Here is a 26,171-nt window from a genome sequence, read left to right as displayed (position 1 = left end):
AAACCAGGAATTGCAATGTCAAAGGCTTCCCGTCATTCTATCATTCACATCAGCTTTTTCTTCACAGCACAGCAGGATTTAAATGGAAACAGTGATACTTGTCCCTAGTTGGCAAGATCAGAATAATCCTAAAGGCTCACTTTATCTGCAAAAGATTTTAGCTTTTTTTCTCAAACAGGATGAGAACATGGTGTGGTTAGGACACAACAGACATTGTTTTCTGCCCTTTTTGCAGAATGAAGATCCTCCATTACTTCTGATGTTTCTAAGTGTTAAATATTATCAGATTTGCATGGAAATAGAACAAAATGCCACATTTGCAGCCAGCAACTAATGTTGTCTCCATCTTTATGAAATCCAGTAGTTGCTGGTGATCTGCAGTGTTGGTATCTGTTTATGGATTCTACATTGAATTAATGGTTAAAACAGTTTCTTTCTGATTGGACTTTGCTTTTTAACATGTATTAGACACCATAAATACTGCTTTTGTGAGTAGAGCAATACGCTGAGTTGTGTTTTTCTGCCTTTTATTACACTCACTGTAGGTCTTGTTCTATATTGTTTCATGTGGTTTTGGTTCCTTACTATTTGAGCCATGCATCAAATACAAGTGACAGGGTGATTCTGTCAGATTGCAGGACCAAAGATCAGGAACTTTTGGTTTCTGATACTGTTTCTTACACTGACAATATTTTGTTGTTAGAGAAATCACTGAACTTCTCTGAAATGCTCTGTGGAGTAGATGAATAGTGTCTCACAGGAACTCAGTTTCTCACATGCTCACAGGAATAGGGGGAAGATCTGTTAATAGTTATAAAGCCTTCTGAATACCACAAGCATTGTGTTAGTGCTTATGATATTAAATAACAGTTCTGAGACAGACTCGTGTATTTATTTCTGGCAATATTGTTTGTGCTACAGATTATTCTGTCTAGACCCCCAGTATGCAGTGAAGTTAAAGATCCTGAAAAAAATTATTGAAACTTAGCTAATATGCCCAGTGGCCTGACCATTTTCTATATTGCATGTCTCTGTAATGTTAAAAAGCTTAGTTTTTTAAAGGATTAAGTTCAGGAATTTCATCTACCAACAATGCTTTATGGATCTCGAATGGGGGTGATGGAGAGAAAGTATTCCCCCCATTTTTCTCCCAGTGCTGTCCTGTTCATACCATTTTCCTCACTGTACTTAGTCCCTACAAGAATCATGTCTGCCTCTTATCTTCTAAATCTCTCTCCTTAAATCCATATTCTCACTTCCCACCTTTCTGAATGTTTTTGCATGCACTCTATGTATGGTGAAAGGTCCCAAATCCCTTCACGTGTTCCTCCTAGCAGGGACACTGGGTTTTTATGTGCTTCTGTGCAGGAGAATAATACAACAAATGATACACAGCTGTCCAGCTCCCACTTCATGGTTGCCATCTGAGTACTAGATTCTTTTTTAAAGAATGTTTTCTGCTGTTGGAAAAAATAATCCAGCTGTGCTTCCTTCTTCAGAGATGCTGGTCATCATGAGTCCTTTAGCTGCTTTTCTTTTCTCCCTCGTTGGCCAAATTCTTTCCATATGTTGTGGCCAATTACAGATGGTCATCCTGGCGTTTCCTGATGGCAGGAGTCACTGCAGCAACGTGTACCATGTGTGCAGTGTTACTACAGCTCTGTGTGAAACGAAAACCAGGCTGCCCTGGGGCAATCTAATCATGCACCAATGGGCCGGGGCAATGCTCAGCTGAAAGTTTGGGCTTGGCCTTGTTTTGATCTGTTTTGTTATAGTTTTATTTCCTCCTTACATTCTGTGTCCCATTCATACTAATCACAGTCAGTCCTGATTTTTTTTTCTTTTTATTTCTGCATTTGTCATAAAATAAAGCAAATTATTCCCGTCTTCGGAAACGATCTAGACTAATTAGTCGTCTAACCCAATAATTAGTTTTTTGTTTCCCTGTCTGTTTTCATGCATTATTGTTAGTTTTTTCCCCTCTTTTTTTTTTTTACACCATTACAGATTAAAATGAGCCACATTTGCAGTTGATGGTATCTTTTTTTCGGGGGAAGAATGGAGAATTGCAATAGAAAGCTACTTCAAAAGCAGCAATAAACTCAAGGATAAATTAAGGAAATTGAATGAGCCACATTTGGAAGCAGCATTGAGGCTAATATTCTGTCGCTTAAGGTTAAATTGCAACAGAGAAGGAGAGAGAGAGGGAGACATTCCAGTGAATCCAAAATTGGGGAGGCATTACTGCTCAAGTCAGTGCCAAAATTCTTTGCAGCTTGAAAGGGTTCTGCCTGGCTTGAGAATTTAATTATGTGTGCATCAAGTGGGTAAAGGTGCTAAACTGATTTCATTTCCTCTGCTCCCCCAGGCCTGACAGATGAAGAAATCGACCTGGCGTTCCAGCAGTCGGGCACTAGCACGGATGAGCCACAGTCCCCAGGTCCTTCTACACACCCGGTGCCAGCTCAGCCTCCTCACACCGTGGTGTATAGTAAGTAACACTTCGAAAAATATCTGCTCCCAATTGCTTTCTGCTGTGATTTCTGCAGCGATTTCACAGATTCATGTGCCACATCCTGGATTTCAATTCAACTGATGATACTTTTTGTCATAATCAGACACCAAATGTTACTTTGAATGCACTTCATGGTTGTTGATGCTTGTGACAAGATCATGTTACACAAGGAAAATGAGATACAAATGATCACTGTCTACAAACAAATGTCATCCATACCAGCCAGTGACACCTCTTGACCTGAAGGTGGAAAGTCAATGCAAATTAGATTCTGACACACTGTACGGACGTCAGAAAAGCACTTTGTCAACACGGGACTCAGTCTTCCCTTCTAAAACTTGGAAAACTTTTCTCTCTGATCTTAAATAATCTGAGGTGTAACAGCAGAAATTCTGTGTATACTATGTGGATGTGATTGTATGATTTTTGTGTACAAAATACGCTCTCAAAGAAATTTTAAAGTCCCAACATAATCTGTGTAGACTCAAAATTTACATATATATTTGCATTTTAAAACAAACCTCGCAAAAAAGTATCTAAGCTCCAAACAATAAAAACCAAAGTACACACCATTAAAAATCCATCAAAAGAAGCTGTTCAGCTCACATGTGTGTCTGGTAGTTTGAAAATCACTTCACTTACCTGCCAAGTATGAAGAATAGGATTTTGTTGCTGCTCTTAAACAGCTCTGTGGCAGATATTGACTGATGTAACACTCCACTAGAGCTGTGTTTATTAGTTTATGGCACAGGTTTGCTATTGCTGGAGACAATACTAGACTTGCTTTCTGAGTTTTTAGCTGCTCTGGTTTGGCACAGTTTGAGAGCAAAAGCTTTTGTGGTAGTATTGGGCTCAGAACTGGAATATTTCTGGCTGTTGTATTGTGTGTGCTGGTGAACTCCAGGGCTGAATTCTGCCTCCTAAGCTAATTCCTGTCTGTTGTAGTCCACAGAAAATGCCAGGAAAGCAAAATCTGCTGTCTTGCTGTAGAAGCAGGGCCAGATCCCTCTTGGTGCTGTCCATTGCTCATTCAAATAATTCTTACCACAACCCAGTACTGGAAGAGTTCATCTTCCCTTATTTCAGTGTTCCACTAGTATGAGTAGAGCAGGGAAGCAGCATGCAGTTCAGCCTGGGAAACACTGTCATCGCTGTTAACCCTGGCAGCTTTATCACTCTTCGGTTGTTTTCCTTTTGCTATTTTGGGTTTCTTCAAAGCAGCAGCTCCCACTTTCTTCTTGCTAGGTAAGAATCTTCACTAAAATTTCAACATCAGAATGTTCCCAGTAACAGCTTGAAAGAGAATTTTGAAAGTATGATTCTGTAATGCTTGGAAATCAAAGGTTACTAAAAATACTACCAAATAAAAGCCTTCACAGGGGTTCTAATTGTAAACTGGTGCTGTAGCTTTGTGATCTGGTTGGTGCTTTTTAAATAATTTGAACCCAAAGATTTTCCCTGTGAGGCAGTCCTTTTCAGCAGCCCCCACAATCAGGAAAGGGGTGACAATGAGTTCATTAGGTATTGTTCCTTCCCACTCTAGCTGTTTGTTGTAGACATTCTATTTAAGCTGAACTTCTAAATGGATGTATAAAAAGAATAAATAGCTGGACATACATGGTATTCGTTTGACCAAAATACTTGTTTTGATTAGTTCTCATCTGTGCCCTATTCTAGTTCTTGACTGGTGTAGTACTGGTGGGTGTTAATGATGGATCCATCTTTGTTGTCTTCCTATTAAGTGCTTTCTATGGTATTAGAACTGCAAAAGCCATATCTGAATTTTTCTAGACCTGATGGATGAGACTGTGCAGTGGCTCAGTGCTCTTTCAAGGTGTGTCGTTTGCTGTAGGTTATTTCATCAGTTGGATGCTAATCCTGCAATGAGTATTTCTGAATTGATCCAAATCTGCTTCAGGACAGTTTTTTCTGTGATAGTTTACTAAGTCAGTTTATCTTTCACAGTTTTGTTAGGGGCTGTCATGTACAGAGGAAGATAGATACTACTTTTTCTGTCTACCTGTTGCGCTTATCTTCTCACAGAGTGTTTATGACACTGAGCTGGAATGCTGCAAGATTTGAAGTTTGAAAGAATATCTAAAGGGCTAGTGAGATAGAGAGGCTGCTCAGTCTGTACACTGATTTGTCAATGGGAACAACTCATGTTGAAGAGCTTATATTGAAAAAGACTGCAAGCTGTATTTGCCTTCTCCAAAGGAGACATTGAGTTTCTTGTGAAGCAATATCGGATCTGCTTGAGCTTAGGACTTGAAGACTGTGAACCACTTTGTGTTTGATATTTTTGGGGTTTTTTAAGCTTTTTTTTGAGCAGTTTTGACACCTCTACACAAAACACAAAATGAGGAGGGCTTTGTGCTGAAAAGCAGAGGCTTGCATTTTAAAAAATCTAATTTCTCTCTGCACCCTCTTCCCACAAGGTGTTGCCGCTTCATGTTTAAAAATTGCATTAAAACTGTGGGTTACAAGTACAGAAGTTCAGGATGGTTCAGAACCATCTCAAGCATTTCTTCAGCAGGAATGAAGCAAACAGCCAAGCTGATGATCTTGCTAGTAATGCCAGTGTAAGATGCCCACTCCTGTGAGTTGCAGCAATAAATCCTGTGTGTTGCAGCAATAAATCCTGTGTACCCCTTTTGAATTTGCTTCCTTTCAAGCAACAGGGATCTCCTGCTGTTGCCACCAGTCTGTTCTGTTTCTTAAATTCATACTGCTTAAATACTTCCTTTTGTACAATTGAACTTAATGTTCTAATGTTTTATTGGAAGTACCTGTAATTTGTATAAATACTTCCTAATTCTTGAAGAGTTAACAAGAAAAAAGCACACTTGTAAGCCTTTAGAGTAGCATAGGTCTTGTATGCTGAACCGCTTCTGGGTTTGGTTGAAGAGAAAGTATAAAAACTTTTTTGGGGAAGAGACAATAATTAAATTTCTAGTATTTTAGGTCAATACCATCTCTACTACTTCTCCTCTTGTTCTGGAGGAGTAATTCCTTCCCTCTAGTTTGTACTTTTGCCAAGAGGTGTCAAAACTGCTTAAAAAAAAAGCTTAAAGAAAGCTTGAATTTGATTAATATAGAGAAACAAGACTTTGCCTGACTGATAATAAAACTGATAAATGACATTTGAATTACTTGTAGCAGTAATTTATTACATAAAATATCTTTTATTTGACATGCGATTAGTTGCTGGAAGCATCACTCAATCTGACTAGTTTAAACATGCTCTAAAATGAACCCCCAGTAAAAAAACAGGGCTGTCTGCTATTGGTGTTATGAAATACACTAATTCAGCACTGAGGACAAAAATCTGACTTTAAATACTTAAATGATTAATTTGTTGATTTTTTTTTTTTTTTACCTTTCTAACCCATATAATTACGAGCAAACTCAGGGGAGTTTCTGAGCGAGGTGTGCAAAGCTGCATGCTTACCATCCAGGTATTGTCTGTGTTGTTCCCCATGGTATTTATGGGCTCCATTTATGGGGGTTTGTGCAGATTTTACACCTGCTTAAAAATCAGCTCCAGTGACTTTTTTCTTGCCATTTGGATCTTCTTTTCACATCCCTGTGTCTTCATTATGCACAAGTCTGTAAAATACAGACTGTTTCCTCTTACAATTAAAAAGGGTAACTAGAATCCAAACTCTTTTTTTTTTCCCCAACATATTTCCATGGATTCACTGTTTTCTTTTGGAAATTCACCTCTTCCAGCATCAGTTTCTACAGTTTTAGAAGTGGATACACATACTAGTGAAGCTGACCTTAAGTTGGATGCACAAGGCCTAATTAGTCGCTGTTAGGAAAGTTAATTCTTAGGTGAATGGGGATCTGAAAAATAGTAGGTGTTTACTCTGGAAATGTGATTTACAGTGACTGCTGTGGAAATTAAATATACTTAGTGAAAACACAGACATATACCTGGAGAAAATGTCTGTGTCCCTTCCATTTGACTTTTGAAGGCCTCTCAGTAGAATGGTTTGGTACTTTTGCAGTGCCTAAAGTAACTGGGCTGTCAGTGCTTTTTCACTTTATCTGGACTTTATTTGTTTTACAAGTGGAGAAATTGAGAATATGCACAGTCAGTGTGAGCATGGAGCTTAAAACAGAAAAACTCCTAAACCCCTTTTCACATCTTCACGCTTTAGATTAGAGAATTGCAGACAAAAAGAAAGGTTGAGTGTATTTTAGGCAGTGACTGTGACATTCTTTGTAACATCGTGAAGTTGCTGTGGTCAGTGCAGAGCCTTTACTGCGTCCCTCACTCACTCACTTCTTCTCTCCACCCCCCTCACTTTTTTTTTTTTGTCACAAGACAGATTTCACACATCTCTAAAATGAGTAAAATGGCATTTCAGCTTCTTGTCTTTATAGACTCTCTGAACTTTAGGAAAGATCATTCTGGTCCCTTTTCATTAATAATGAAAACCAGGGGGCAATAAAATGTTCTTAGCTCAAGCATTACAGGAATGGAGGGAGAGATGAGTGAGGTGAAAGGGCAAAGCAGATGGATTCCTACAGGTGTGTCTCCTTCCTGCTCAGAGGTCAGTGGAGCTGGGAGGGAGTTTGGGACAGCCCATCAAGGACAGCCATGGGCAGGATTCACAGGCCCCTGAGAGAATTAACCCTGTACAACAGCAGCTCAGCCTGGAACAAATCATATTGTCATAGAAGGATATTTTTAGTCAGAAGTTTAGGGGAGAGGACTGGACAACCAAGAGACTTCAGATACCAGAAGTGACAGTGGGGGCACAGCACAGAGGGGAAAGTGGGATAGATGGCTGCAGTTTGCAGCAAGATTAGCGAGAGATCATTTTAAATCCTGACATGTACACAGCCAGTTACTGCAGCTTAGCTGACGTGTGTTAACTCATTAAGTTAAAAAGTTATGATAATTTGATCATGTGCCTAAGCTCCAAAACTGCAACTGCAGCAACCCAAAATACTCCTGGTGACACTATTCACCAGTTCTGACAGAGATGCCTTAATTTGTTCAGATTTCTAGCCAGAGGATAATTTCAGGAGCTGTGTCCTAAAATGTAGCAAGAAGCTCTGAGTGCCAGTATTTGGGAGTCAGACCCAAATACTCTGGACCCTAAGGGCTAGAAATAGGGGAACTCTTGGGATGAAATGCCTGTAGAAGAATTCAGCAACAAGCAAAATGGCAATAGCTGAGCAAAGCAGAGAGGAGACCAGCGGCCACCCATTTCAGCCAGTTAAGCCTCCTTTTGAATACCTAAATTGAGACTCTGGAGAACATAATGCATTTATGAGACAATGTAGTCACACGTAGATTTGGAGACCACACCAGTCTCCCATCTCGTCAGTTCTGCCCACATCCTGCCACTGAACTTTAGGCAAGATCATTCTGCATCCTCTTTATTATTAAAGAAAACCGGGGGCAGTACAAGGTTCATTCAGGGAACTGCGAGGGAGGTGACAGGATAAGGCTGGTGGAAAACTACAGGTATCTTCTGATTCTGCTAAAAGGAGCAGGGCATACCATATCTTTGCTTTCCTTTGTGGAGCCTCTAAGCTTCTGTGCAGAATTGTATGTTGAATATCTCAAGCTTTAATCTACTTCTTTACCTCTCTCTGTAGATATTTCATTGCTTATTTTCTCTCTGCTCTTTATGTGTGCTTTGGTCCCTATTTGTAATTTAAGCTTGAAAGACACTGGATCCTTCCTCATTGAAGTGGTCCGTAATTGCTGACACAGTTTTCATAAACTCATTTATTGCCCTGACAGATTTATCTTCTTTCTTAAAACACTCCCTTCTTTCCTTTCTCCTGCACTCGTCTGGGTCTCTGGCTCTGTCCCCATTTACAGAAACTGTGATAGTGGAGAACAGTAGGTATTCAGGTAAGGAGTTAACCTTAGCTAGTACCAGCCCCAGAGACAGTTGCCTGGGTTCAGAGTGCCTTCTGCAAGGAAAGAGTAGGTCGAAACAGCTTGATGGACCCTTTTTAATTGCTGCTCTGGTTTCTCTCCCTGTGACACTACAAGGCCAGTGTCAATGCCACAGGTCTGGCCAAATGTTTAAGTGTCCTCAGCCAAGGGCCTGCACACTGTGTGTTAATCATTGCTCTTTTCTCTGATAAAATGGATGTACAAAAATGTTGTCACCTGCAGTTCTGACTATGATTATTTCTTGATTCTGTCCTTTAGGTCCCCCTGGCTCCAGATGGCGAGATTATGGTGCTTTGGCTATCATAATGGCAGGAATTGCCTTTGGATTCCACCAGCTCTACAAGGTAATATGTCCCTTGCTACTCCTACACTGTACTCTGAGAGAAACATGTTATGCTGCTTGTGTCCAAATGATCATGTTGCTTCCAAGCTGGTGAAGCATCTCTGTTCTGACTGGCACTGCCATTGGTATATTTGATAAATGTAGACACTTAACATGAAAATGCAGAGTCAAAAAGTGGCAAGCAAACTAGTTTTCGGCTGTGAATCTCAAACTACTGGAAATAAGGTAATTTCCATTGTGTATGCTCTTGTTGAAGCATATTCCGTTCCTAGGATGAGGCTGCAGAAGGTTCCATGCTAGCTAGAGGAGAGTTGTGACCTATTATATCCAGTCCACACTCTGCAAGGGCGGAATGAGGCAGATTTCATGGCTGTGTCCAGACTTAGGAACTGGTTTTCAGCACCCTGACAAATGTAAACACAAAACTCCTCTTCTTTTAACACCTACTGTAGAGGGAATTTCTTTTCTCAGCCAGATGTGTGGATAAATGATCACTGGCTCTGTGATAAAGGCTGAGATTTGAGGGGTGGGATTTGAGGATGTTTCTGGTAGATTAGAAATAGCGCTTTGCACATCCCTATTTCCTGAAAAAGTTTCTGTACTCCATGCAGAAATACCTGGTCCCTCTCATCATGGGAGGCAAAGAAGACAGGAAACAACTTCAGAGGATTGAGTCAAACATTTCTGAGATGAGTGGCAGTGTGACACAGACAGGTAAAGATTAATGACTCCATCAATTCACCCCTCAAAGCTTTTCTCCCTCTATCCTCCATTCTGCCAAGACCCCCACCCTTTTCTTTCCCTCCATCTCCACTTTATGTGGTGACTTCATTTATCTGCTCTGAGAATCTGTTCACATTTGCAAATGAAGCCGCCGTCATTTCGGTTTAATTTGAAATTGCTTGTTTACTGTCGGCACGGCCTCAATTAATTATGTTTTTACGGAAAGGCTCCCAACCTCAGAATATTAATAAGGGGAATAAAATGACAGCCTTTTGGAGGGCTGTAAAGTTCATTTTTAATTTCTGCTTCTCTGATATTTTCAGCGGCTTTTTTTTTTGGTGGTTTCTCCCCACCTTCCATCTGAAAATCCAAGGGAGGGTCAGGAGAGTCTGTAATTACTGTGCCTCCCTGACCTTAGCCACCTTCTCTGTTATTGACTCTATAGGGTGTCTGTTCATTACCCAATGCCCTAATGATGGTCTGGATTAGCTGTTACCTGTCACACCAATAGAGTTTTTAATTTTATTTATTTTATCAGCTTGTTTACTGCCTGGAAGCTTTGGATAAAGTGCCAAAGTAGAAAAAGTTCTACAGCTGAAGTTGGAGTCCAGCAGAAGTTCTTCTGTGTTTGTTGGGGTGTAGGAAGGGAATACAGGATGCTCTCTTGGAATAAAAGGGGAAAAGTGCGAAGTATATTCAGTTGGGATGAAAAAAATTATGATTTTCAGCAGTAAGTTTATTAAAGATACTGGGGTTGAAGGAGCTGGTAGGTTGAGAATGGGAGGATGCTAATTACACTTTTCATTGAAGGGTGAGAGGAAAAGCATCTTTCATTTCTCATGATACCCTAAGGTCAACCCTGAGAGCAGCCTCTTCCCAGACTGGAGCTAGCTAGCCCCAGTGTTTGCCTGCAAGAGCCCCGAGATAGATAAATGATACAAACATTGTGTAAGTTCAGGGAGATGTACAAATCATAAACCAATATAATTAAAAGGGAGAGGTTTTAGACGGATATACTGTGGTCTATAGACATCTATACAATGGAAAGATAAACTAGAAATACTGGAGGTTAGATGCAGTGCAGGTAGATTACCCATAGTGCAAATAAATCATATGGATTAAAGTGAGCAGGCGGGCATAGATAAATTAAATATAGTAGGAATAGAGGCATCTTTGTAGCTAGACAGCAGGAAAAGCGTGTGTGACTGTGTAAGTGTGGATGTATCTCAGTTTAACTCTTCTGCTTTTTCCCTTACAGTGACTCAGTTACAGACAACCTTAGCAGCTGTCCAGGAGCTGCTAATCCAGCAGCAACAGAAAATCCAAGAGCTCACCCAAGAACTGGCTGCTTCCAAGGTACCAGCTTCCAACTCTTCACCTTTAGAGCATCATCAGTTTTGGAACATGCCTGGCTTCTTTTGTGGGCATGTGGAGAGCACCTATTGGGTTCACAACCCAGCCATCAGCTCTGCCATATCCCCAGCCAGTTTCTCTGCATCTGACTTCTTCATGGGTGGTGTAGTTAGAGCACTGGATATGAGTTGGATACTCACTGAAATACATCTGATTTTGGAGAGGGCTTTACTGGGTAGTTTTGGATGAAGCTCATGTGTCTGAGGCCTCAGACCTGTTCTCGGCTCCATACCTTCTGCGCTGCACTTGAGATGAAATTGCTGTGGATTTAGTCCACTGACCAAAAGAGGCAAAGACCAGTTGTGCAGAGAATTTTTTTTGTGTATGTAATTTTACCAGTTTGTATTTCTCCTGTACTCTGTACATCATGTTCAGCCAAGCAGATACTTGAAGGACTGTATGTAAGTCACTTGTTCAGGTCCAGGTAATGGCCAAACATTCTTACTATTTGGGTTCTTGTTTCAACGATTTTGGTCAGCTGAGTGTAACAGGTGGCCCCATTACAACCCTGTTAATGACACACAGTGACCCATTCCCCTTGACTCTTGACTTGACCTTGGCAATAAAGCCATCAATTCTGACTAGTTTGTGTTGTTACATGTGTAAATAAAGTACCCACTTTTAACCAAAATTGATTTTCTTTCTGTCAATGAGAATTAGTGCTTTACTCCAAAGTACTTTGCAACCATTGGCCCAAGCATTCTATCAGTGAGTAAGTGTTGACATGTGAGGTGGGGTGAATGTGGAGCAGTCACATGGAGATGAAGTCTTCCTTTGACTCGCAGACTTGGGATTGTTCAAGGCCAAGATTGTTCACAGTTATCTTGTGGTATTCTCTGTACAGGGAGATTTTCCTGTGAAATCCTTTAGGCAATGCTTACAGCCCTTTACCTGCAGCAGGAACAGTTGTCTTCTCCCCTTACCACACTTTAATCTCATGCAGATGCTTTGATGGTGTGTAACTGGTGGGCCACAGCTGACTCTGTGCTGTGCACACTGTACAGGAGGAATCCCTCAGTGGCACAGCTGTAAATGCAACCATGAAAGTCAGTTTATGGTCACAACACTCTGCTTCAATTTTCCTTGGGAACTGTGGCCTGACAGTGGCCTGGAGCCAGTCCGGAAATTGGAAAACTGTTTTCAGGTCTTAAGTGTTAAGATTAAGAACACATGTTGAGCTTTAAGAAGGAAAAAGGCCATAAGTCTTGGTGGTTTAGAGAGTCTTGAAGAAGTTTTCCTTCCCCCCTCTCTACCCCCCGCACTGAAATGGTAGCACACATTGTTATGATATCTAAACCTCATGTGTACAAAGAAAAACTTGGGCAACCCCACAAACCAAAGAATAAAAGCTGTGTTTTCTCAGCTGCAATGTAAGTTTTTATATCTGCTTTTCAAACTCCTACTGGCATGCTGTAAAAAATTAAAAAGAGCGACTTTAAGTAATTAAAAAACGTACATAAAAATTCAAGGCTTGAATTTTCTACAACTGTTTTTAAAGAGACTGGCTAAAAAGCCCCAGATGTCAGATTTTATTTCTAAATCCTAGGCATCTGGCACCATATGTGTTTTGGAAATTTGAGTCCTTTGCAGGCCAGTGAGTGGAAATCACTCCCTTGTTAATGTGCTGCTGTAGCTTTCAAGGTCTTAGAAAGCCAGAACAGTGGCTCCTGGATTCTTGCTGTCTGAGGGCTGGGAGTGTGAATCCTGAGGGAACACATCTGTGTATAACACAGCTACTACAGCCTGAGCCTCGCCCAGCTCTTTGGGTTTGAAGCCCAGAAGTCACTGTGAGCAGTGCTGGCTGTGGGGTTACTCAGCAGTAGCTCAAGACTGTTTAAGAGTAAGTAGGAACAAGCAGTTCTGGCTACATCTAGTGAGAACTGCTGAGGAGGAGTTTTGTGTTATTCCGGTTCTGGCTTCATTTGGTGGGGAATTCATTAGAACTATCTCTGCAGTGATACTCACCAATGTGTTTGTTTCTAATGGCTTTTAGCAGAAATTACTCATGCCAGGCATGAGTATTATTTGGTCTCATGGCTACAGGAATTACTGGAGGAAAAGGATGGGATAACCATAGACCATGATCTGTGTTTAGAAAACTCCCATTTCTCACGTTCCCAAAAGGGTTAAAAGAAAGAGTGCCAAAAGTATTGTCTGCAGCATGTTATCCTCAGTTACTTTAATTTCTGCCTGATATCCCATGGCAATTCTGATGCAATTCTGACAGCAGCTGTACTAGGCTTCCATGAGTTACTTATCGTCTTTCCCCACAAAACTGGATCCATTGCCTTGAAATATCCAAGAGACAGTGCCTAGTCCAGCTGCTTCTGGAGATACGACCTGGTAACTCAAGCACAGATCTAATTCTTCAGATCAAGTAGGGAATATTTTTGCTGCTTTCAAGTATGTATTTATCAGCCCACCTCTAAACACCACAGAGTGCAGATAATGGATTCTTTCTTTTGTGATTTAGGAGAAATGAGAAAATGGTTTTAAAGTAGTTGTTAATATATAGTATTCGAATCTGTTGTCTTAGCTAAGTTCAGTCTCAGAAAGGAGTAAAGGACCTGATTCAGTGCAACTCCCACTGCTTTTCCGGATCCTAGTTCTAGTTCTTCTCTAGAAATCATTCACTAGGTCAGTGCCAAGTGATTTGGTTTATCTCTCTGTGTATTGTTCTCTGTCTGATATGTTGGTGGAAAACATCCAATGTGGGCCCAGCTGTGCCTGAATTCTCACAAGTGCTGGCCTCCTGAAAAAAGAAATGTCCCCTTGAGATGTTTTAGCAATGGTTGTGCATGGGAGGCAAGATTGGAGACAAGATTAATTAGTCTCCCAAACACAAAGCAAATATTGAATAGTCTTGGCACCTTGAGACAATTATTATTTCTGGTCATCATGGGGATCTGTTCAAGTACTTCTTATTGTGGAAGTTGTTTTGCTCAGGTCTGAGAGATTTTAAGTGATAGAGGTTATGTATGTTATCCACAGGACTCGAAATTCCCAGATGGGAGCAGAACAACATAGGAAAAAGTGACATTGGTGAATTATCTTCCAGTTCAGACATTGATCTTTATGTCTTGTTTTTCATGTTCTAGGCCACAACTTCCACCAATTGGATTCTGGAGTCGCAGAATATCAATGAATTGAAATCTGAGATCTACTCTTTAAAAGGACTTCTCCTGAACCGGTATGGATGCAATATGTGAGCAGACTGTTGTGGGGAAAGGGCTGCTTTCTGGGATTCCCTCAATCATGGAGAGGAAGGGCATTTCGAACAGGAACTACCTCTATATCCTGTTACTGCGATTTTAATAGTACCATTTTGCACTCCGCTATCACTTTCTATTTGCAGGTCTCAAAATTGTTTTCAAACTGGCCTTAAATCAGAGTGCATTAGGGAATTGATAAGATTTTTCCTTTTTGTTCGCACTTCCCCCACAGTCAGGATGCCTCTCACCTAGTTTGAGGAATTGACTGCATCTGCACCTGTATTCTGTTTTAGAAAGTCACTTCTGGATGCAGTTCAGCTGCCTTGCTCATGGTCAGGGCATAACCAGGATGAAAAGAATTGTGCCACAGCAGAGCTTGTTCCTCTTAATCAGCTCAGGTATCAACCTCTTATACTGTAGCAGACGTCTGAAATGAGGTGAAAGAAATCCCAGCCTGTGGGACAGTCATAAGAACAGGGATCAGATCTCAGTTCTTGAGAAAATTCTTTTTTCCCAAGTAATTAAGAGTTTATCTGGCTTCCAGCTATTGATCCCGTCGTTTGGATAGGGCTCCCTTGTCTCCTTCTACATGTAACTAAGACTCCTCAATGTTTCCTAAGAGACGGACTTCAAAGGTCAGTCTAAGATTGGACTAGGCGTGTCCTGGATCTGAGCAAGCGGGCTTTTCAGAAGTCTGAAAAGTGTGTTGCCGTCAATATCCTTTTAAATTCTTGCAGGAGAAGGAGTTGCAGTAGGAAGCTTTGAAGGATTGAGGACACATATTAAGTTACTGTCTGTTAAGCTGGGTCATACTGGCCTCTCTGTGGGGAGAGAGCATTACTTAATGACACCTTTGCAGCAGTGGGAAGGCTGTAACTGGGGGAAAAGTGCTTTTTGGGGGAAAAGTGCTTTTTGGGAAAAAAGAAAACTTTTTAGGGGCTTGTTTTTTAATAAAAAGACAAATGTTTCTGCAGTGAGGAAGCAGCAGCAGCATTGGAGCCAGGAAAACCACTGAGATTAGCTTGGTTGCTTGGAGCATGGTGCTAATAGTGCCAAGGTTGTGGGCTCAAGCTCTGTGTGGGCCACTCACTTAAGAGTTGGACTCAGTGGTCCTTGGGGGTCCCTTCCAATTCAGAATATTCTGTGATTGTCTCCAGATTGAATTAGTTGGTTGCATTTATGATAGTCGTTGAATAGTGCAGACATCAGCATCCTGCACTCACAGGGGATGGGGTGAGATCAGCCCAGTTCTGTGGTGGCTGCTGGTGGCAGCAGCAGGAGGGAGGTGAGAGCTGCTCCTGTTCCCACTTCAGTCTAAGAGAAGGCAATGCCGAGTGTGAGCACTTGGTGCAGGAGAGCAGCCAGCTTTGCTCTGCTCTGCTCTTGTTCGTGGCACTTGCCAGCTCCCCTGAGGGGCATGAGGACCCCCTGGCACACAGCCTTTTCAGACTTTGATCTGACACCTCTTCATACTCCCGCTTTTCACATACACAGGCAAGGATGCATGGGAGTACTACATCAGACATGCTTTTGTTCTTTGCCCTTCATGATGGATGACTCTCTGAGGGCACCAGTGCTCCCCTTGCATTTATATTTGTCCTGTTTGGCACTTGGGATCTCCTATTAGTACTGGGCATTAGCCTGCTACTGCCATATCCTTAAAACCTGGAAAGGACTTGGGGCCAGCTTTTCAGCTGGTGCGAGCTGGTATGACTCCATTCAAGTCAGAGAAGCTGAACCAGTTTGTGGCAGCCAGGCCTGGCCCAAACATGTAAAGTGCATGCTGGGACTGGGAGAAAGGCTCTGGATTGCAATGAGCCAGAATGCAAGTGGTGTATCACTATTGAGGTGAGAGCCAGGTGGTGAAATTCCTTGGCTCAGGCACCTGGTGTGTCTGACTTCTTGCTCCAGTGGGAATTTTCTGTACCAATTAATTAGTGATTGTCTTATAAAGGGACACCTTTGTCTTTTCACAGGCAGCATTCCTGAGTGCTGGCTTACTTAGTGAAATTGGCAAAATCAGATCATTTTAGTGCTTCAGACTGCCCAGCTGGGATATTTTCCTTGTGTACAGGCTCGATTGCTGGGAGCTTGTAAAGCACTTTGAGAATCTCTCTGGAGAAGTGAAGTGGCCTTGGTTTTGCTCATTTATGGCAATGAGACTTGCAGTTTCAGTCTTGCTTTACATGACTTCCGTAGTGCAAATGCCATTCTCTCTAATGATAACCCCTCAGTATTTATAATAAAAGCCCCTTTCTCTCCTTTTCTTCCCCTCTTCTCCTCCCCAAGGAGGCAGTTCCCTCCTTCCCCTTCGGCTCCTAAGATCCCATCATGGCAGATCCCAGTGAAGCCAAGCTCACCCTCCAACCCCGTTGTTGCCAACCACAACAGCAGCAGTGACATCTCACCGGTCAGCAATGAGTCGACCACCTCATCCCCAGTGAAGGAGAGCCACAGTCCTGAGGGCTCCAAGGTCAGCTGCCACCTGCTCGGCACGGAGGAGGGCACCAAGGCCGTCATCGACGTCACGAGCCAAGTGCGGATGGAGGTGCAGGGTGAGGAGGAGAAAAGGGAAACCAAAAGGAATGATGAGGAGGAAGAGGATGATGAGGATGATGATGTTAGCCATGTGGATGAGGAGGAATGTCTGGGTGTCCAGACTGAGGACCGGAGAGGAGGGGATGGTCAGATTAATGAGCAAGTGGAAAAGCTACGAAGACCTGAGGGGGCCAGCAATGAGAATGAGATTGACTAAGACACCCTGGCTGCTGCTGCTGCTGCTGCTGCACATCTTCCCCAGCCTGCTGCACTGTCCCCAGTGCCTCTCCCATTTTGTGGAGAGAAAAGCTACCATTCCCTCCAGTGAGTCTCCCTTGATTGACCTTGAGCAAGGTCATGATTGCTCGGTGAACAACATGATTGCCCTGTTTCACCACAGGGCTTTTCAGTCTTGCAGTGGCTTCTTCTCCCCTCCCAGCCCTTCTTCCCGTGAGCTGGGGTCACTGCTAGGCTGGCAGACCGATCGCCTTACCATGCACCACAGCTACAGAATACGCCCTCTTACAGAAGCAGCCGGCCTCTTGCTGCATCCTAGAGCCCTTCTATCCAATTTCAGAAACCAGTCTGTTCTGAGCTCCTTGATTTCATGAGCCTTTAATCCCACGTAAGGCCCAAACCAGTTCTCTGTTTCCCAAAATAACCCTCTGTTTTATTTCTCAAACTACTTGATATTCTGTTGCAAAACAAAACAAAACCAAACCTGAACATTTTAACCTCAAATTCCTCACCAGATCTCAGTCTTGGCTCTTCCAAACCTTATGCCAAGCCTCAAATTCCTGAAACTACCTAGCACGTAAAAACACTAAACTTCTGTGGGGTCCAAAGAATGTTATTTCCACCCCACATGCTTACATTCATCACAGTGACCTGTTGGTAGGGACCAAGGTGTCATGGCCACAGTAAAATCCATGAGAACAGGTGGCTTTGTTGATGACTGCTTCCCAGTAAAAGGCTTTAGAAGAAGTTGACTCCACTCAACCCCGTTATTACCCTTCCTCCTCCAAAGACAAGAAGCTCACATCAGTTTTTGACATCATATATTTTATTTATAGCTGCTCTGAATGAATGAATGAATGAATGAGTGGGGTGAAATCAGATGCTGGAATAGTTGGTTAATTCTGAATATTTGCAATGGTTTTTAGCCTTTTTTTCTCCCTAAATGAGAAGAAAAATGATCATAAATGGTACCTCTCCAGTGACAGGCACCTGCTTCAGCAAAGCAGTCTTTCTAGCAAAGACAACAGCTCCAGCTCTGAGGTTTAACCACTGGCCCTTCTTGTGCAGTTCAGCCTTTTTTTTGCCCCGTTGGGGCCATACACAAACCAGTGAATTTTGAACCCTCTCATTTGCAGCATTGTGTTTGCAGCTGGTGGTGTCCAATGATACTATTCACTGCATCAGGGCATCTTAGCAGAGCAATTCTTGTAACAACTGAGTCTCACTGTCCTCACCAAGCAAGTGTGCTCGTCTGTGTGATCATGTATAGATTTCAAATATAAAATATGATTGTATATAATTGTAATAAATATGAGTTACCACTATTTAACACCAGGCTATTACTGGATTACTGTGGCTCTTATTTTGGGGAGAAATATGCATGTAGGGTGGTCAGGGGAGGGGAAAGGGGTGGTTACAGAAACCTGGTCCTTTTAAAATGTTTTCCAAAGGCCATTTGTGGTTGGTTTTTGGACTGCTCCAGTCCTAGGCGATATCAGCAGGAGGCAGTGGTGTAAGTGCAGTGTAAGGTACACTACAAATAGCTCCAGGAGCGTGGTAATGCTGTGTTGTCTTTGATGGTGCAGAGGTTGTGATGGATGTAGCCCCTGGTGAGTGCAGTGCAGTTATTCTGTGCCTCTGCTCCCAGCAGGAGGCTCTGCAGGGTGTGGAATAATGCTGCGTCCTGCTCCTTCCGCCAGCAGCAGGAGGTGCTGAAGGGAGAATGTGAGATATCCCATGGCCCCTCAGTCTTATCTCCAGGAGGGAATGCTGTGCTGGATCCCATGACTGGTCTAACCCTGCCATCCCAGTCCAGAAACCATCGAAGGAGATGGTGTGCAGCAAGTAAATTGTAGCTACTACAGTTCCATCATTGTTCAACAGAAGGATTTGGCTCCCCTCTGAAAAATAAGGGATTTACTTGATTCCCAAGTATTTGGGTGTCTGGTACACAGTGACATTTTCCTGCTCGGGGGAGCGAAAGGGACCTTCATATTACTGTATTTAGACCTGCTGCTGAATGTGATGATTTCTCATGCCTTAAATGGATGAATATCTTCCCCAGGAGTGAGTGAGTGTGTGTGTGTGTGTGTCTCCCTCTCAGTCTCTCTCTCCACTGTTTAACGTTCACAGAGAACGTCACGTTTAGCTAAAACAGGGCAAATTTGAAAATGTTTAAAAGGAAAGGCTTTTCTTAAGAGATGACACTTTTCATTTCTCCAAGTCAGGAATCCTTGTGAAAAGAAAAGACAACAACGCAGGGATGTGATGAAAAAGTATTGTCCTGCCTGTATACATTCTATATACATAGAAGGTTTTGAAAATAGAAAGTGCCTGGACAACAGCAGTTGGTGAAATGTGGAAAATATGTTGCTGAGGTATGTGCCTTGCAGAGTGACTTACAAGGTTTCTAGTACAAGCATCCCTGCGGGTTCATTTTCCCCCCTTTTTCCTCCATGTTGCCAGTGTTCAATTCATTTACTTCAGGATTTCTGGTGCAGAGTAAAAGGCAGTTTTCTTTAACTGCTCTTTTCTGTCTGTTACTTTTCTTTCTTACTACCTTTACCAATTCTGTAGGTTTTCTGTATATGATACCAGTTCTAAATATTTTCCTTTCTTCAACCTGATGAATCCCAGAAAACTCCATCAAGGCCATTGTTGCTCAAAACATGTAACTCTGTGCCTCTGGCCACTGATGGGGCGTTTGTGTATTTTGTTGAAGAGATCCAATCCACCAGCAAAGAATTTGGAAGAAGCCAGACCTTCTAACCAGCAGGTATTGTTATGAGTCACAAGTTCTATTCCTCTGTGTCATGTTCCTTCTCTTTCCAGCATAGCAACAGTTGTAGGAAGAGGATTTTGGTCCTTGTAGCCTGACTAATAACCTGTAATTTTTTTTTCTTCTTTTTTTGCTAGAAACAAACTTCTTAGCTCAGCTGCCCTGTGAAATGCTTATTCACTGGCCTGTTGGCACTGACAATGGCATCCTATTAACTGAGAGATGACCAGGTAGAGAACCTTTTATCTGCAGAATGAGACAGCAGCAGCAGTTCCCCCACCACCCGGCTTATTTAAGAACTGTTTTATTGTGTACTCTGTTTTTACTCTATTTTACACAGGAAGAAGAATAACCCACCAGAGAGTTGAGTTCAGTGGGTTCCTAACATGGTTTCTATAGGTCCTTAAAAACATATAAAAAAAAGAGGTGAAGGGAGCGTCCTCTGGACGGTGTCATCTGGACACATTTCAGTGAATGCCTGTGACCCTGTGCCCTCTCCTAGCGGAAACAATACCAGACTGGTACTTCCCAGTAATTTGAGAATATAAAAACTCCCTTTTCAATAGCTGCAAGAGAAGTGTGGGCTAGTCAAAAGGGGGAAAGGGTTAAGAGAGATGTCTCCTGATCATCTCCCTCCAACCTTCCTTACCCTCAGATGTGCCAAATTGGTCCTATGTGCATCTTTGTCAAAAGCAGGAAGAATCTTATTTTTATTGTCTTTTGTGTGTTGGTGGAGTAACCAAACAGTGTTTGGGATCAGAAGGAAGAGAGAGGATGACTTTGCAAAGTATTTTACTTGTAAGTGTGCCTTGGATTTCACACGATGGTAAAAAATACTGGCTGATAGATACAGAGCTGTGACACAGACAAGTTTCTGAGAAAGCCGCCTTTGGGAACCAGATGTTGTTCAAGGTCCTGCAGCTTGTACAGCCCCCAAACCCATGAACTCTGTGCCCTGGAGCAAGAGCGCCAGCCCTGTTCTGGCCACTACCCAGCTGTGGCCACTGGCCCTGAGGACCGGGCTGTGCAGGTGTGAGTGAGGAGCTGCCCAGCACCTCAGCCTGCCCTGAGACACACACTTGGATCTGGCCTTTCCTTGCTGCAACTTGGGTTCTTCTGGCAAGTAACTGCTCTTTTGTAACTGTTCTCTCTTATTTTATGTTCGGTAGAGGGGGAGGAAGGGTTGCCAGAAGGTCCATCCTGGTGTGTGCTGGTGGAAAAAAGTGTGGTGTATGTTGGACTGTGGAAAAAGCCCAGGTGGTGTCTACTCCATAGCTGGCATTTGCAGTACTTGCAGGAACAGAGGCTGAACCTGCAGTACTGCAGGAACAGAGGCTCCTTGCTTTTCCTGTGCTGGGGCAGTGCCGTGCTCGGGGAAAACAAAGGCTCAGGCAGCAGGTCCAGAGCAGCATTTTGTTGCAAACCTGTTTTGTTAAAGTCAAGGTCTCCATGCTTGATTAAACCCTTCATGCCCAGCAGCAGGCTGTGGAGAATTAAGTGTTTGCTAAGGGCTTTGACACAGGAAGCTTTGGAAGGCCCTTACTGTGTGGTGATGCTTTATGTTAAGCACAAATTGTTTGTGGGGGTGACCCTGCATACCAAAAACTGATGAGCTTGAGCTGTGAGTTTTTCAGCCCTCTCATACCATTGGGTGCTATGCAAGTGCAAAGCAAAAGAAAGACTTGATCTCCAGGGATGGAAACATAAATAAAGAGGTGCTGGAAGGTGAAACAAGGGAAGTTATTTACCTAAGGGTACAGGAGAGAGCTTCCAGCTTTCTTCATTTTCCCTTTTCTTGTCTTATCCCCAGACTATGCTGCTTCCTTAGGAGTCAGCCTTGACAGGCATCTTTGGAGCTGTGTCCACGTATTATGCTGGTGAAAGGGCGGCTCTCACCACTACTTACACTCTTAAAAAGAATATAAAAAAGTGGAAATGTACTTAGGGTGAGTTTTGGGGCAGGAAGACGGAAGAGGGAAGATGGAGATCAGGGCCTGACTTCTTCACTTGCTGTGCAGTACAAGCTGCACACTTTTAGATTGAGGGGCTGGCATGGTCTGTCCCAGATCAGGAAAAAAAAACAATCCCATCCCCAAAAGGGAGCAAGCACTAACCTAATAAAGGCACCAGCTGGACGAAGGCAAAACCATCTCTTTGGGAAAAGAAAAAAAAAAACCAACCAACCTCCTTTCTTTAGAAAAATAATATATTTCATCCAAATAAGGTAAAAATATTTGAAATGGGGCAGAAGTGAGCACTAGGCAGCATCTGTCAGGCCCTTTCTGAAAAGGGGAAGATTATTAAAACTCAATTACAATTTATTTCTGTAAAGTGTCTTTCAGGCTAAAAATCTCCCCAAATGCTTTGCAAGGACTGCTCAGGGATAACTCACAGTATCGAGCCTCCTAGAACAACACCCTGCTTTCGTACCAAGCCCTCCTGTTCTGCATCTGCTGAAGGAATTCATCCTTCAGGATTTTATTTTGTTTCTTCTATGTTTGTGCAAATAATGAGAGATGTTTTATGACGCTGGCTGCAAGAACAGCCTCAAGAGGAATGGGAGGGTGACACTGTATTTTTTTCTGGTTTAGGTGAAATACTTGCTTTTCTTTAGGACTGCGTCTCCTGTGTGAGAAGATGATTGGCTGCGTAGGGCTGATTCAGAGGATCGAGAAGTACAACTGGCTTATTTGTTGCCTATTTTTCTTTCTATGCCTGTCAGTTTGCCAGGCTGCTTGCCTATGTCTCAGTCCCTTTGCTTGGCAAGGCTGTTCTGTGCAGCATCCTGTGCAGTTGGTTTTTCACCTTCCGTCATGTCTATCTCCTCATGCTCTTTCCTTTCTAACACTTCACAGACTGCTTCCAACTTTACACCTCTGCTTCTGTAGCTACTACTGAGGTTTCATGTGTGTGCAGCCAGAGTAACACCTGTCTAAAATTAATTTCTTTAACTGATTTAATTAAACCAGAGGAAGTTCTGGGGTGGGCATTCTTCCATCTCTGTGAGCAGATTTTCTTTACTTAAGCAGTTTCACCTTTGTGCATGCACAAAGGACTGGGTGCTAAATGCTGCAGCTTTCTTGTGTAGATGAATTACTCCTTGCTTTCTGCCCCCTTACACTGTCAGCAGCAGGTCCCATCTCTGCGTGCCTGTTTGCCTGCTCATCTGCCTGCTTTTTTGCAGTAATATCAAACTTCCATGACAGCAGCAGCAGGCTTTGGGTGTGAGATGGAGCTTGGGGCTCCCTCTTGCTTCACAGTCTCTTCTGTTTGCCAGAACAAGCCTGGTGCAGCCTGGAATTGGAATATCCCACTACTGCATCTCTTCCTTGCCTCCCCAACTCTAAAAACTGCAGGCAGAACCTGCTAATCTGTGTAAAATAGTGGGAAAATGGGGAAGTGTGGTGGATGCCCCTGGCAGTGGGTGTCCCCCCTTGTGCTGTGTGGAGGGGATGTGGAGGGGCTGCAGCTGTGCCAGCCCTGGGGGAGCCCTCTGCACAGAGGCTGTGTAAGTGGCCTGGGCACAGCAGGGAGATTCAGTGCCTCCAGCCACAGGCCAGAGCTGGACCCCTTCTCTCTTGTGGGCACAACTGGCTCTTCCCAAGACGTGACTTGCAGGGATAGTGCCTGGCCACTGAATGAAGGCACTTGCTTCCCTCCAAGGGCTGTCTGACTGGCTCTGGCCACAGACCAAGTGTCTCAGTGGTGTCCAATTCAGTGTGTCAAATGCAGAGCTCTGTCATTTAGGCAGAGCTTGGCCATGTCCTGGGATCCTGGGGAGAGTCCGTGGGGCTGCCAGCAACAGCAGGGGCTCAGGGCAGGGGCTGCTGGTCGCACACTGCCCTGTGGGAAGGGAGGGAAGGGGGCAGGGAACAGCTCTGTCTGCCTGTCAGATAAATCTTCAGCTGTTTACTTAAATACTCAGTGTTTCTTCATTTGTTTGTTTAAGAGTTTTCCTGCCAAAAAAGAGCAAAAGGAAGAAGGGAAGCTGCCTCTGGTGGCCACCCTTCCTCAGCTAGGATGGGCCTGGAGCACTTCACAGGCAAGAGTAGGACTGGGGCCAGGACACCCTGCCTTGCTCTGGGAAGATGAAGGGATGTGCTTCAGGATGGACCATGTTCCCATCTTCTGAGCAATGTCTGACCCTTGTGAGGGAAGATGTGTCTGAGGGACTCCAGTGAGCCCACTTGTTGCCCTAGGGCTGGCATGAAGAACTTGTCATCCCTTCCAGCACCTCCTGTACCTACAAATGCTCAGTGCCTTTTTTCCCTCTTTGCTCTCACCCATTTGGTAGGAATTGTTGCCTCCAGGGCTGAGTTTTGTCAGCTTTCAGGTACCGGTGGAATCTGTTCAAGACTGCAGAGACCCAAAAGGCGAGGGCTGGAGCCTGAGTGTTGGATTTCCATGTGACAGTGTCTGCCACAGAGGACTCAAAAGCATCTCCCCCATCTTTATGATACCCATAAAATATATTAGGTGTAGTAAATATCACACAAGCAGTTCCTTCCTTCATGTTAGCATGTGCTTTCACCAAAACCGGCCTCTTTCCTTGTCCCAGTATTCAGCAAACCTGTGTGTTTTGTGGTAGCTGTGCATATCTGGTGTACAGACACATCCACACATGCTCTCCTCTTTCCAAGTTTGGTCATACTAAGTGTTGGGGAAGATGAAACAGGAAAGCCTTATAAATATGATTGCTTGACAAAAGATTTTGGGAATATGAAAACTACAGGCAACATCGAAATGAAAGCCACTTTTGAAATACCAAGTCTTAGTTACTGAACAACTGGAAAACAATGGTATGGCCGACTGAAGGTAATCCCCTCTTGATGGAACAATACCCTCTGCTTGCAGGAAGGTCCAAGGGTCAGAGCAGACCCTACTAGCTCAGCAGAAGGGGTCCAAAGAGTAGTTTTTAGAAGTTAAGATGTAACACTCTATGGTAATACAAGAACTCTTATAGGCTGTATGTAAATGCTATAGGATTTGTATCTTGTATTAGATTGGTTAGTGACAATTAGAATATTCAGTACAGAAGATGATTTATTGTATTGTAACCAGGACTTCAGACACTTCCACTCTTGCTCTTATTCTTACTACTTCTTCCTCACTCTCCTTGCTCTTACACTCTCTCTCTCTCTCTCTCTTACCCGCTTACTCTCTTGCTCTCTTGGGCCTGCTCAGAGCTGAGTCTGGCAGCTCTGAGCAGTGCCCCTATACCCACGCCCTTTGCAATAAACCGCTTGTGTCCCAAGATCTGCCTATAGAGATCTCTCGTCTCCGACCGTCCGTAACCTACACTAAGCAAAGTTCTGCCTTAATTTTTAAAGAAAGACAGAACTTACTTACTAGTGTACATGAAATTCCATAGACATTCCCAACAACCTGCATGCTTTTTTTGTTCAGAATAGGTACAAGCTGCTCACTGACTTTCAGAGAAGTCTTTAAAGTTCATACTCCTCTTGAAGATGATGTGAGGTTTTATTGTCATGTTCGAAAGCTTTAGTCTTCTCTGCAGACCATGTGCAAATTGGGGGAAGAGAGAGATTTGGTTATAGCTCCTCTCCCCTTTCCCCAGAGCTGCTTCTTTAAAAGGACTTCCCATGGCCTTCAAAACAAGCACCTGCAGGTTTGTAAATGCTAAACTCCATTGCGACTCAAGCAGCTGATGCAGTCTGTGTGTAGTGTGCAGCAGGACTGTTGGTTCAGAACCTTTCTTCTTGGAAAGGGCTTGTGCAGAACTGTGAAAGAAATTTTACAGATCAAGAGAAGGTCTTAGCTTTAAACATGTGGTCCCCACCCTCTTGTTCACTTCTGTGTCATAATGCTTCTCTCTTGCTTTGTGTTATTATACCCAGTGAAAATATTTCTTCCATGAACTTTTTCAAGACATTTATTATCTATTAGCCAGTTGTTATCTGTTAGTGGCTGCTTTCTCTCTTAGGTGCCATACCTAAGCAACATGGACAGGACCAACAGCTGGCTTAGTCAGTTTTTTCTCCACTGATTAACAGACCTATTTCCCTGGCAAGTCTCCGTGTCTTTCTGAATGTCATGATACCTCAGGAACCCAGTGCTGCTGGTCCCTGCAAACTCTAAGTTATGCCCAGTACGTGTTGTGCATCATAACAGCTGCTTTTCCTCAGTACCAGTAAGCACCAGAATTCTGAATTTCCTTCTGTCAGGGTGTAGGATGTATTATGCTACTGGAGTAAATGTCCTCCTGAGTCACACATGCTTTACTCATTCTATACTCAGATGAGCAAGCCATGATGAGGATTTTCTGTGGGCATCTGCAGCTCTGCATCCCAACAGTGCAACTCAGGGGAGACAACTGGCTGCTCTGCACCCACTGCTCTGAATTCTGGGCCTCACAACCCTGTAAGATGGTGCTTGAGTGAAGGGAGTTGGGGTTGGAGCTGGTAAGAGCTTACAAGAAAGATTTCTGCAAATTAAATGAATGCCTACTGCAGTGTAAGAAC

At 43.2% G+C, this 26,171-nt stretch overlaps 1 protein-coding gene across 1 annotated transcript in view; it reads left to right on the top strand.

Moving 5' to 3' along the window:
* Positions 1 to 18,250, top strand: part of PEX14 (peroxisomal biogenesis factor 14) — a 71,064-nt gene extending 52,814 nt beyond the window's left edge. The window contains exons 4-9 of the mRNA XM_032131420.1: positions 2,369 to 2,491; positions 8,703 to 8,788; positions 9,399 to 9,501; positions 10,769 to 10,866; positions 14,022 to 14,113; positions 16,425 to 18,250. Of these exons, the coding sequence (XP_031987311.1) occupies positions 2,369 to 2,491; positions 8,703 to 8,788; positions 9,399 to 9,501; positions 10,769 to 10,866; positions 14,022 to 14,113; positions 16,425 to 16,890 (968 nt within the window). The 3' untranslated portion in view covers positions 16,891 to 18,250. The remainder of the gene's footprint in view (positions 1 to 2,368; positions 2,492 to 8,702; positions 8,789 to 9,398; positions 9,502 to 10,768; positions 10,867 to 14,021; positions 14,114 to 16,424) is intronic.
* Positions 18,251 to 26,171: the final 7,921 nt, after the last annotated feature.

This window comes from Corvus moneduloides, chromosome 22, assembly GCF_009650955.1.
Source record: "Corvus moneduloides isolate bCorMon1 chromosome 22, bCorMon1.pri, whole genome shotgun sequence".
Taxonomy (NCBI): Eukaryota; Metazoa; Chordata; class Aves; order Passeriformes; family Corvidae; genus Corvus; species Corvus moneduloides.
Note: the sequence above shows the minus strand (reverse complement) of the source record. Positions and strands in the feature narration are given on the sequence as shown.